Source organism: Polypterus senegalus, chromosome 6 (assembly GCF_016835505.1).
Source record: "Polypterus senegalus isolate Bchr_013 chromosome 6, ASM1683550v1, whole genome shotgun sequence".
Taxonomy (NCBI): Eukaryota; Metazoa; Chordata; class Cladistia; order Polypteriformes; family Polypteridae; genus Polypterus; species Polypterus senegalus.
In genome coordinates, this window is record NC_053159.1 from 83,995,486 (window position 1) to 84,009,561 (window position 14,076).

At 33.0% G+C, this 14,076-nt stretch overlaps 1 protein-coding gene across 7 annotated transcripts in view; it reads right to left on the minus strand.

Moving 5' to 3' along the window:
* hdac4 (histone deacetylase 4) overlaps window positions 1-14,076 on the minus strand; it is a 532,842-nt gene that overhangs the window by 105,054 nt on the left and 413,712 nt on the right. For all 7 annotated transcript variants that reach the window (XM_039756441.1, XM_039756439.1, XM_039756440.1 and 4 more), the window contains 2 exons: window positions 7,499-7,759; window positions 108-294 (listed from right to left, as the gene is read on the minus strand). In XM_039756441.1, coding sequence (XP_039612375.1) covers window positions 108-294; window positions 7,499-7,759 — 448 coding nt within the window. The remainder of the gene's footprint in view (window positions 1-107; window positions 295-7,498; window positions 7,760-14,076) is intronic.

Here is a 14,076-nt window from a genome sequence, read left to right on the forward strand (position 1 = left end):
TACAGATATTTTGATCAGTCTCATTCAGTTCTGAATTATTTTAGAAAGTATTATGTAGCATACTCAAGCAAAGATTGCACAATAACGATGTATAATATAGTAATGACCTGTAGTGAATCTGGGTTTGGATGGGGGCTCTTGTACTGAGATAGGAAAACTTGCAGAAGCAGGAGAGGACTGGGCTCTGGAGAGAGGCCGGTGACCTCCGAATGTGACAGGTATCCCAGCAGCCTCCATTGATGCTTGGTAGTTTCTCAACTGATGAATACGCTGCTGCTCAAGTAACAGGGCTTGCTGAAAATTAAAAGAGTGATAAAAAATAAGGAGAATGTGACCCACATATAAATGTTATCATGTTGGCATGTTCTCTGAAAGCCTTCTTGGCACTATACAGAATTCTGCATCAAATTATTTAAAGACTATGTTGATACTAAATAGCCACCCTTGCAGATTATCTTCTTGCATCCTTTCCACATCATTATTTGTTATTATCATTTAATTGTTTTATTCACAAATTATCTGCTGTAAAATGATCACATTTTGAACATGAGTAGATTCCTCTGGTAAAGCAATTAACAAACACAATAAAAACAAGCTATAAAGCCCAGAGAAAGCAAGAGGCACAGAGTTTGGAGCTGGACAGAAACTGCAAACGGTTGATGTGTGTTTGTCTAAGCTAAGCATGAAAGTCTCATTTATCTCCATTAATGGCCATCAAACAAGTTAAATTTCTCTGGAAGGGCATAGGTGAAGTACCAGAAGGGCCTGAAAGTTAAAAATGAGTTAAAACTAACACAGGTTTACTTTCTAATAACAACTATTTTTGTTGTCTTAATTCTGAAGACAGCAAATGGGACATTGCTAAATTCAAACTGTATAGTTTTCATAAACATTTGATGTCTTGCCTGAGAAATATGTCATTACATAAAAAAAGAATTGTGAAATTGTAAGGGTGTTTTGTTGTGCTATTTTATATAGCTGTGCTACTCATCTTAAATGGGTTGAAGTCTAAGTAATCAACGCAGAACTCATAATATTCAAAGGCAGCGTCTGTAATGCACCTTATACAGGAATGTATTTTGTAATGCATGTAGCATTTTTCATTCCAATAGATGAGGAGTCACAAACATTACCACTGCTTTCACGAATCCACAACCAAATGGAAAATAACAGGAGACGCAGGAACTGGACAAATACACAGACAATCACACACACAAACACTTGTTCTTTTATTAAGGGGGCTTTGTTATGAATACATATGAAAACAGAAGAACTAAGTCAGAAAAGAAAAAGGAGATTAATGATAACCAAAGTAAAAAGCAGTGTGTCAAAACTAGGAAGTCAACAAAAATATATAAGGCTTAACACATGTGACAAAAATCACAGCCAAATAGAGAGGACAGGAAATTGAAAACCAAAAAAACACATATTACCACATTATCTTGTAACCAAATGCATATGATCAGAGAACCAAAATCGTCAAGATGGAACATAAAGAATGTAACGCACAAAGCCTTCACTAAGCACAAAAACAATATAATTCACCAAGCATCGCAATGTTATGTGAAGTATATTTTAAAAATATAAATCCCTTTAACAAAGTTGATAGTGAAGAACGAAATGAAACCGTTGACAGTATCTTTGGCAGACCTGCCCTCAATAGAGCAAAATGCATCTTGGAAATAATGAGACAGAAATCACATACGAAAAACTGTAGTTGTTGTAAAAAGCTTCTATGGTCTGCTTAAGGTCTTCATAATAGATTCACCCCACAATTTATGACAGCATAAAGCAAAAAGGATGTAATAGCAAACCCAACAGACTGACTTCTTGGGCCATCTTCTTACACTGCAGGAGGCGTACAGCAATGTGATGGAGAAAATGTGAAAGACTAGCATAAGGTTGCCATTATAGGACAAGTTGGAAATGTTTTTTGGCTCGGCAAGAACAGTTTGTTGATCCACATAATGCAGGAATTCTAAGATAAAAGGCCTGGGAAGAAAGCAATCATGCTTGTTGCTGTATATGTGGTGGCATGGCTCCTGACTGGAGGAAGAAACAGCAAAGGCAACATTGTTTTTTAAATAACAATATAAATAAATTAAATAAAAGGTTGAAGACAGTGTTCTGCATGAAAAAAGATTGTATTGTAACAAATATTGGGAACTATTTAGAAAAAACAGCTTTACAGCACATTAGATTAAATAAATACTTACTATATATATATATATATATATATATATATATACACACACATATATATATATATATATATATATATATATATATATATATATATATATATATATATATATATATATATATATTTGAAGCTATACAGAATTGGATCTCTCCACATTCTCTGCTAAACTAAAATTAGAGCACTGGTCTCTATCCTCAAGTTCTACCAGTTTATTACTCAAGAAAATGGCCTGATATTTTATTAGCTTTTCATGTGGTTCGACATTTTGGTTTAGCTCCCAGATTTAATGGACATCTTCTTTTGTTCGTTCTTAACACTAGAATCCCGGAAGCCTACGAAAAAACTTGTAATAAAAAAAAATAAAATCTGTAGGGATTCCAGACCAAGAGACCGCCCAGTCCCCTCTGGGCAATCTACCTAACATAAATCAAACAGTCCTCTTTGTATTTAGGGTTTTCATGGAAGGACTTAAGTGTAGGATGAAAGTAAATATGAGGCAAGATATGCTGAACACATACATAAGGCAGAAACCTTTTCCAAGTTATACTAATAATGAAGTGAAATGTATAACATATGAAGACTGATGAGGAGAGGTGCGAAGGAATTTAAGGTGGCCTGGGATTACGAGTTTTTTCATAGGCTTCAGGGATTCTAGTGTTAAGTTTCTTTATGTTTGTATTGGATATAATTATTTGTGAGTGCCAGCTGCTCTGCTCACAAAGGCCCTTATGTTACAATAGCAAATCCATACTGAAGCTTCTAACATACATGTCCTCCTCCTTCCTTGGATGGGTTGGAGGTATCTTCAAAGGATCTTCTTGGCTCAAAAAGCATCACTGTGTAGCTAAAGGTAAGAGTAACTTATGCATTTAATTGTATCAGAAAATCAGGAATGCACCAACAGAAAATGAGGAAAAATTGATTAGTCCCTTGTAGTGACCTCAACAAGCATGCATCAGTAAACCAAGCATTACAGCTCTCCAAGTCTAATAAAATATGATTTTTGAAAAAGTCTAAAATTTTTTTTGCCTCTTTTAGATATTTTGGGGGTGTCTAAAGCTAAATGATCTATAGGGAGATTTAATAAACATGCACACATAATGGAATAAAAAAAAAAAAAACTGGCAACAAATTTATTACTATTCCAGTTATAAATTAGCCAAGATTAGTTTAGTTCAATTGGGGTTACCACAGAAGCCAGAGGATTACTGTTTGAACTAGTCTTATTGTTAATTTAGTGAAATATATTACTTATCCTACCCATTTTATATTTTAATCTCAGTTGATCTTTAATATTTAAAAGGGTTTCTTGCAAAACGGCTATATCTGAATGTAATGACCAAAGATGTGATGACACTTTTTTTCCTTTAATTTATGTTCCAGCTCCTTGACACTCCAACTTACAAAATTGAATGACTGTTTTAAGTGATGTTTTTTTGTTTTTTAGAGTTCTTATTTCTTAATAATATAGACATGAAACATGTCTTTTTACCTGCTTTAGTGTTTTAAATAAACATTCAAAATTGTATCCTACTGCTTTTAGCTGTTTAAAAGTGCCACACACAGGGAAAGAAGTCAAAACAAAGAGGAACAATGAGGATGCTTGATTTGATTCTTCTAATAAAGTAGCAAAGACAAGATCGTGAAAGCTTCACACACTTAACCTTCAGTGGCTAAGAACTATTTCAAATGACTTAATAAAATAAAAATAAAATAAATCTAAATGTATAAATCGAGCATCAAGAAACACTGCAGAGTATTTGCCCAAAGGGACTGAAGGAAGGCTAGATTTCTTACTGCACTGCGGAGGCGGTGATATCTAGTGTGAAAATAGCATATTTAATCATATTTTAATACACAAGTGCAGTCAAGCATGATGCCTCGAGGGAAAGGACTGGCCTATCTTGCTTAATTTCCACTCTGCTATGAAAGGAGGAACTCCAATCAGTGCAACTGAAAAATGCAGCTGTTGAAATATGCGGTTTATGGAAATTCTTAAATGACCCTTTGAAGTAATGGACTTTCCACTTAATATGTAGGCCGAAGAGTAGGTTGAAGATAGTGCTCTGCATGAAAAATGATTGTATTTTGACAAAATATAGGGAGACAAAACAGATTTACAGCACACTATGAAGAATCATGTCTCCTCTGCTACCCCTTGGAAGATGCATATTCAACCTGGGGGAGAAATGCACTGTTTTAGATTAAATTCGTTCATATTATATGCTACAAGCTGCATTTTTGATGGTGTTTACCTCAGATCTTCAAAAACTAAATCAGAAAATTAAGCCTTTTTTTGGTGTTCATGTTGCTACTTAGAACTGCTGCAACCTGAAATTATAACTGTGGACTTTACCCCCACTTGCATGGCAAGTGGAAAGTTTTGGATTTTTTTTCCACTTCTCATTCTCATATAAATAATAGAAAAATATTTTTATTTCATAGAATGTATTTCAGGGTTACCATCTTAGAACTTAACACTGTAACAAAAAACAAAAGAAATAGTACTCACTCTGAAGCTTTGGGAACAAACAGTGCAAGTGTTCACCTGCCTAGAGAGACCATTTAACAAAACTTTACCAAGGTGAGAAGTCGTAAGAGGGAATAACAATCCTCATTTGTGTGATCACTAGAGATCTGATTAGCTCTGACATAACCAGAGTTAATGACTTCAAAAGCACTAGAGGATTTCAATCAACCATGCTGATATCCACTCTAGAAACTTTAAGAAAGGACACCTTGCTGCCATGCTCTTTGTGTTGATTTTCTGGGTAATGAAAGAAATAACATGTATGCATTACAACTACAAAATGTTTATGAAAATGTACTGTAAAGTACACATCAAATTACTGGACTTAAAAGTATGTGGTAGCAACTTCTTATGCCACATATGCCTGAAAATAAATATGAATGACTTTAAACTGCTATCATTCTCATTTCTACTTACATTTTTTGAATGCTTTAATGCATCAGGTGGTTGCAGCTTTAATTCTGTTGAACCAAACTTTCTACAAGTTTTTATTTCCCTCAGCTAATAAGTTGCTAATAATTGCCTGTAAAATAAATGGTTACTTAGATTAGTTTATTTCTACAATATAATTCTTATATTTTGTTATATTCTCAGAAGAACAGCTCTGGGCTTGACTTTGCATTTAACATTAAGTAATATTTCAATTTTATTTCTTAGTGTGTTTTGTTCTTTTAATAATAATTGCAATTTTATAACACTTTCAATTAAAAATTAACAGGTAATTTATAATGACAAGCCTATTTAGAGTTGGAATCTAGTTAAAGACATTTTAACTTGGGTTAATTAAGTTAGAGATGTAATGAATGCTGTTAACACTAGAATCCCTAAACCTTATGATTATTTTTGTTGTCCCTGACCTCCTTAAATTTTCCCGACATATGCCAATAAGCTAGCTCCTTATCACTGTGCTAATAACCCGCTTGTGTTTTGCAAATGTGTGGTTTAGTAGAATGCAACCTGCTACACGCCTACACCCCATTCAGTCTGATGAAAGTATCACAGTGTTGCAATCCTCACAGTTCAAGTCTGTGTTGAAGTGTTTATCTGATAATGTGTTTGTAAGGAATAATATACGTAATGAAATATTGTGATTTGAGATACATAGATGTCATGTGTCTTCCTTATCTACAACAATTTGTGTAAATATTGAATGACAGAGGAAATGTAAGGGAAGAAATGCTGAAAACACAGCTAAAACAGAAAATGTTTTCATATGTTGGAGCAATGATGACATAGTTTTAATGTGAATTGTAGGATGTGTGAAGACTGAAGCTCAAATATCCAAGAAACACTTTCACAAAAGGTGTAACAAAACAAGTTTGCTTTTAATCAAGAATAAAAGTGAAGAAAAAGAAATTGCTCAATTGACATGTTGCTGAAGACCAACTATCAGTTGGTACAAATTAAAAGACATTCACATACGTGTGTGTTTGCGCATTTAATTTTCAACCAGTTGTCACAATGTTAACATTTTCCCGCCACGGATCTGCGCAGATGATGCAGTGGATAAGCTACCATTTAGCAATGGTAAGGTAATAGGTTCAATTTCCACATCATCTCTGAATTTACCGCTTTGAGCAGTGAGCTACTGTTATTATTAACACATAAGAAAAACATACATTTAATGTGAGTCTGTAACATCCTCTGTATAAATTTATGGTACTTGTAAAAGATGTTACTTTTCCTTGCACTTGGACAATCAAATGATTTTTTTTATTCAGTTTTATTCTCGATTCATGAATAAAACTGAATTTGAATGATTTTTTTTATTCAGCTTTAGTCCTGTATTCTTGAATAAAACTAAATTTGAATAATTTTTTGAATTGAATTTTATTCTTGAATAAAACTTAATTTGAATGATTTTTTTATTCAGTTTTATTCTTAAGATTCTTAAATTAAAAAAAAAAAATCATTCAAATGACTTGTTGATGTGGATGTCTGTGTACGAGGAAAAGTAACAAGCAACAAGACACCAAGAAGAAACTGAGCTGCGTTTGTGTGTCTGCTTTTATCCCTTCAGCACTAACTTGTACAAGTACCATAAATTTACAGCGGCTGTTACAGACTCAAATCAAATGTATGTTTTTATGATATAATAGCAATAATAATAGCAGCTCAATACTAAAATAGGAAATGCTAGAAGGACCCAGGATCAAACCCACAACCTCTTGGTTATGAGAAAGCAGTTCTTACCTCTGCACCAGCCAAGCAGACGTTTTTACTTCCTATTAATTGATAGTTGGGCTTTAGTTTTTACACATTGCCAATACAATGTAAATTGAACAATTTCTTTTTCTTCGTTTATATTCTTTAATAAAAGTGCACTTGTTTTGTTATACCTTTGTGAAAGTGTCTATTTGATGTTTGGACTTCAGCCTTCACACATTATACACTTCACATCAGCATTTGCTCATTATTATTATAACGTGAAAACAGTTTTCGTTTTAGTTGTGTGTTCAACATTTCTTCCCTCGCATTTCCTGTCATCTGTCCAGACATTATAACTATACATCTGCTTGTCTTTAGATTTACAGCAAGTGGCCAGTCTATGGAAATAAACAAATGTCAATTCATCTGCAAAGACTGAACATCTCATATCATTAAGTGACTTCAGACCGGTGGCTTTAACTTCTTGCATAATGAAATCCTTTGAGATGTTCAGTTAGTGACAACAACTAAACAAAACACCTTTTATAATGTACTTCTACTCTGCATGAAGTGTTTAAAAGGATGGGTTTTTCTTTATTTGATATGAATTATGTTACCTGCCGGAAGAGAATCTCTTGTTCAGCTTGCCTCTTCCGGATTTCCAGGTCTTCATGTTGTTGCTGAGTATCATCTTCATCACTCTCCAGAGGCTCCTGCTTAACTTGGACAAGCCGACTAATGCCCTCTTTGGGACCAGTTGCAGCAGCACATTCTCCAAATGGTTCATCCACTAGGGCTTGATGCTCTCGTAACTCCTCCTCAGTTTCTTCAGGGTGGCTCTCAGGCTGCCTTCCTGGTTCAGTTGGCTTTGGAATCATCTAGAAAAACAAGGAAAGGAAGCACCCTATTACATAACATTAAATAAATCGTTTGCAACTAGTGCAGAATGCAGCTGCTAGAATCCTAACTAGAAAAAGAAAATCTGAGCACAGCTCTCCAGTTTTGATGTCACTACACTGGTTACCTGTCTCATTCAGGATTGACTTTAAAATTCTGCTTATGGTTTATAAAGCCTTAAATAATCTCGCCGCATCTTATATATCGGAATGTCTGACACCTTATATTCCAAATCGTAACCTCAGATCCTCAAATGAGTGTCTCCTTAGAATTCCAAGAACAAAACTTAAAAAAAGTGATGAGGCGGCCTTCTGCTGTTATGCACCTAAAATCTGGAATAGCCTGCCAATAGGAATTCGCCAGGCTAATACAGTGGAGCACTTTAAAAAACTGCTGAAAACACATTACTTTAACATGGCCTTTTTATAACTTCACTGTAATTAAAATCTGATACTCTGTATATCCAACTCATTATAATAACTATTCATGGTGGCACTAAAATCTGTGCTAACCCCTACTCTCTCTTCTGTTTCCTTTTCCGGTGTCCTTTTGGTGGTGGCCTGTGCCACCACCATCTACTCAAAGCATCATGATGTTCCAACAATGATGGATGGATTAAAAGCCAGAAGTCTGTATGATCATCAACATCAAGTGACTCTGTGAGAATACTTACTACAAAGAGGACTATTTCATTTATGTTAGATAGAATGCCCAGAGGGGACTGGGTGGTCCCGTGGCCTGGAACCCCTGCAGATTTTTTTTTTTTTTCCAGCCGTCTGGAGTTTTTTTTTCTGTCCATCCTGGCCATTGGACCTTACTCCTTTTCTATGTTAACTAATGTTGTCTTATTTTAATTTCTTATTTTATCTTTTATTTTTCTTTTCTTCATTATGTAAAGCACTTTGAGCTACTTTTTGTATGAAAATGTGCTATATAAATAAATGTTGTTGTACTTATTATTTCTTAGAAATGTACATGTAAATGTAAAATACACCTTTTAAGGATTTTTGATTAGTTTAAAAACATAACTTTTATGAATTTACATTCACTTTTTTGTTTACTTCAATATATTTATAAGAATGCCCAACATGTCATCAATTGAATGACAAGAAAAACACTTTAGAACTCATCTCTTCGACATATAGATTTCATCCTATTCTTATTTTTAAATATCTTTAAACAAATTAAACACTTCATTTTTCAGCACAATAAAACAAATAGTAGAAATATGTAACTTTATCATGCAGTTATTTCAGTTTAAGGATCTTTCTTTCTTTGCTCTCAAGTATTATTGCTTTTAGAATAAATGAGCAAAAGTGCTTTGAAAATATATATAATGAAAAAATAAACTATAACCAAAAAATTTATTAACTATAACCTTTATTATCAATGTCAACTTCTAGTGTTTAGAAGAATGTTTATTACATATTGTAACTAAAGTCAAAACATTACACAAGTACTGAACATCTCTGTATATGTCACTCTATTCTCTTTGCTGCTGAACTGTGCCTACACTGTCAGCTTTACACAAATAAGTATGTTTAACGCCTTTAAATGGCAAACCACCAATTATTCCATATACCCACAGTGCACTCAATTTTGAGTCTTTTTATTTATTACTCAACATCAATTATTAGATTTAATATCTTCACATAGCCAGATGCTTACAGCATTTGCCATAATTTAAATTTACAAATAAACATATAAAATTAAAAACTTTTTTTATTTGTCTAATTTAAGTTGTCTATGATGTATGCTGCCTAGTCAAATAAAAAAACTGTACTTACTAATCAACAAATCCACAAACAACAATCCTTTTCTTATAACTACCATATGTAATAAATAAAGCTTCAAATAAGTCCACATTTACACAGACTGAACGTATGACCACGGGTCATTAAAAATTTAATGAGAAGCCAGCCCTAATGAGAAATTTATGCTCTTAACTAAGCTTAAAATGCATGATGTGACTGTTGATGTTTCTTATTTTTAGGTCAAATTTTCAAGGAAAAGTACTATCAGAAGTGTCAGTACATTTTATTTTAAGCCAAGAATATAAAGGTTGAGGCTTGATTTCAATGTTATTTTTATACAACCATGGGTGCAACAGAAAAACCTAAATATAAAAACTAATATTAGATTTCTAGTATTTGGTTTAAAATGACATTACTGTACAAGGGTTAAATATCTGCTATACTTTAAGTAAACAGATGAGAGTCCATACGTTATTATAACTTTTTAAAATGAAAGTATATTTCAATGACTTACTATATAAAGTGCAAATGTGATGTTATCACCTCTGACAGAGTGAGTCAAAACTGCTCAGCTGGCAAGCAAGTAAGACAATTACTTTCTTTGAAGGGTAGTGATCTATTGATCTAGAAATATTGATTTGTCTTTGGTGTAGCATGGTAGTATAAAAGTTATTGATGTTGCCTCCCTCCTCCTTTGTCCTAGATTCATATTGCATCGTCACTTTCTGTGCGTAGTTTACGTATTTATTACACATGTTTGCAGGGCACACTCACTGACATACTCAGATATACAGCACCAAATTAAAGCAATCAATTAACCTACTAGGCACACATTTGGTAAATGGGAAACAAACTGGACAAACAAAATCCCACAATGGACTGCCACCATATTCAAACTCTCTCTCATATCTTCTGTCCAGTGCTCCAAGGTAGGCTCTGGTGATGTGTGACCCCTACCTTGAATAAGAAAATGAATTATTAAGCATTTGATTATTTGTCTTTGGCAGCAAGGTAATGCTACTGTCTCACAACTGCTGGGACCAGGGTTCAAAACCCACCCTGGAAATAATTTGTCTGGATTCAGCACATTCCCCACATATCTCGTGAGTTACCTCTGCATACTCTGGCACTTCCAATACATTCCAAAGAAATATGTATGGGTGAGTGTGTGTGGCCACTGACTAGCACTGTTCAGGTTTCTAGCTTTGCATAAGCTCCTGCTTTACTTGAATATGTAGAAAATAATATGAGTTAATGGTCTATAAAATTGGATTAAGTGAGTTTCGTAAATTGATAAAACAGATTGCCTTTTCATCACCATGTTAGGTACAACATTTAATTTCATTTCTGTAATTTACTGATTCTTAGACGAAGCTGAAAAAAGTCAAGTATTTTTATAAATTTGTTTAATCAGCCAGTACATTTCTCTTTTACCACTTCTTTGAGTGAGTATTTAGTAGGAACTGTGACATTTTACTGCTCCAATATTAAAGAGGAAATGCATATCCAGCCAAATATTGATTCCTGTAATAATATTCTGGCCTAACAACTATTTTCTAAGTTCATGAATCTATTGAAAAATTTAAAGAAATCTTTAGATTTATTTTTCAGTGCATAATGAGGAGATATAATTAAACAACTTTGCCTTCAGAAGTACATAGTTCAATTTACTCTGTGACCATCAAACTGCAATTATTTTCACAATTGTTTCATGCTTCTTGTATATACTGTACAGTGTGCTTACATTTTATATTACCATGCAAAATTTAGAAGAAATACAGTGACTTCAAGCAGCTTCAGCAACTGAAATATTTGAATAAACTGCTTTATTTATAGGAGTAGCTTATGACAGTGTTAACAGTGTTAAAGAAAAAAGAAAACACTTAAGTCACCCTTCTTGGGATTAAAATTAAAGCAGAAGCAGCAACTTTGTTCAATGACCAATTATGGAGCAGTACACTACATCACCATCTTTGAGTTTACATTTTGCTTCTTATTCTGACTATTGTAATTTCCTTCCATACTGCACTTGTTTTTCTTCATTTCTTGCGTACACATTAATTGGTTTTGGCAGAAGGAGCAAACCTTTTAAGTTTCCATTTGATGTACTCCCTCCCTCCTTGAAGTTTATATTAGTAAGGCTAAGTATTCATTAAATTTCACACTTACTGTAGAAGTATCCAAAATTAAACGGGTAACATATCTCATTGTAACATTATAGTGTATGTCTTAAGACTATTTAAATTTTTTTTGATTTTGTGAAAAACTAAATTACATTATGAAAAAAAAAACAAAAAAAAAAAACTAACGTTTTTAATTAAATGGCAATCTTTCATATAAGCCAAAATAATATGCTTGCTTTAAAGAGGGGTAACTTTTTTTAGAGAACTATCTTGACCTTATTAAACAAGAAAACGCTAAGTTACAAAACAATGCAAAGGTCAGTTTGGCCATCTTTATGTAACACTCTAATAAAAATAGCGTTACCAAGGGATATTTTATTTTAAAAGCAAATGTGAGGGAGTATACCTTATGTATTTTTATTAACCATTTCTTATTTGAGCATAATTGCCAGTTCAACTACCTACGCAATTATGCTTAAATCTACATTAATTTTCATACCTCTCTCGTTCTATTTAGTATTTCAGCTAATAGAGTACAAATGAATGCTATAAAGCCGTAAGCGTATAGTTCCTATATATTTTATTATTTTGTCTTTTTAATTTCATAACCCTGGCCAAGTGAAAGGAGGCACTAAAAATAAACACAATACTAGTGTGTTAAATCATGGAATAATATGGCAACAGCAACACAGCAGAACAAACATATCCTGGAATAGGTAAAACAGAGAAAAAAAGTCAATACGAAAGAACAATGCCAAATGGAAACAAATTCATATTCTTATGTGCGATGGTACAGTACTTTTTACAAGTAAATGTTTCACATTACAAAGATCCTGCTTATTTAAAAAATTCTGATTATATAAAAAAAGATTTCAAATCAACTATTTAATAAAGAAATGTAACAGCCACAATTATTCTGTGTGTTGAAAATTATTGTGTGTGAAACAGATCTAATTTATGTACTTTGTATGTTATAAATTAAATGTGGCTATTTAAAACACAAATTAATTTGGCTGTATAATTCCAGATGTGTTATGTACCCTTTTCTTAAAATAATGTCAATAATTCTTTTTGTAAAATGCCATCATCTGTCGCAAACAATACCACAATACACCTGCAGAGGGTGTAAGATTCTTATAAGAGTGCATATGACAAAATAATGTAGGTGAATCCACTGGAAATTGTAGCTGGAAAATATTTCTAATCATTCTTACAGAGGAACAGAACTATAGAGGAGTATTGAGATGACAGGAAAAAGAAATGGCCTGGCAACATAATACATGATTTTGTTGAGACACTCCTTAAATGCTTTTTGTGAATTCATTGTAGCATTTCTTTAAAAATATACTAATTCATTCTTGTTAAGTAGTGTGGGTGTGGAAGAAACTAAGCCACAATATTTTAATGTAACAAAAGGAAGTATTTAATAGTATTAATGCTGATCCAGAACTTTACATTAAAGTCCTGAAAACCAGTTAAAGCAGTCTCCAATCTTTATAACTTAGAAATCCCCGCCCCCCAAACCCACTCTTGCCATAAATCTTAGTTCACACCAACAAGAGTTAGGTCATGTTTGGTGGCATTTAATTAGCAAACATTTATCAGCTTTATTGCTTACAGAGATCATTAATGTCATCAGTAACTGCCTGTCCTTGAAACTCCAAAACACTCCGTACCAATAAAGATACATATTTGGTTACAATTTTAAAAAAAATAAGTAGTATTAAACTACTTAATAATATACATTACTTATTGTTAAACAACAACATTTATTTCCCTAGTAATAGGATTTAAAGTTAAAAAAGCAGAGTATAAACCCTGAACAGACATATATAAACTGAACATATATTCTTCCACATTAGGGCCTTGTGTCCAGCATCAGAAAACAATACCTGCAACACAACAGCACATGCTATAAAATGCACTGAAAACACAACAGACAACATTAACTAATGATTGATTATTTCTAAAACTGTGCATATATATGAAAGGCCTAAATGGATTCGCATTTTTTGCCTTGCTAGGCATTCCCTGGAATGCAAGTCTTTTTATGCTTTGTTATTTATTTTCTCTATTAGTGCTGTAGGTGCTATAGAGTAAGGAGACCCAATGTTTTAAAAGGCAGAGTGTGAACATTGTTTTTTTTTCTAGTTCCAATAATTGAGACAACTACAACAAAAAATGATTAACAAGTTTGTCGTGGAAGAAAGGATGGTGAAAGATATTATTAGTGCTATCACTATTTTATCAACCTAATTAGATTTCAATGTTAGGAAACACAATTATTTATGGAGGTGAGGAGGAAAATATTGGAATAATACCTTAAAGATAAAAAAGTACACTTATCTACTGTAAATATAGCTATTTAAAGTTACTACCACAAGAGAGGGGGGTGGCTGACTAAAAAGTGCAAAAAAAAAA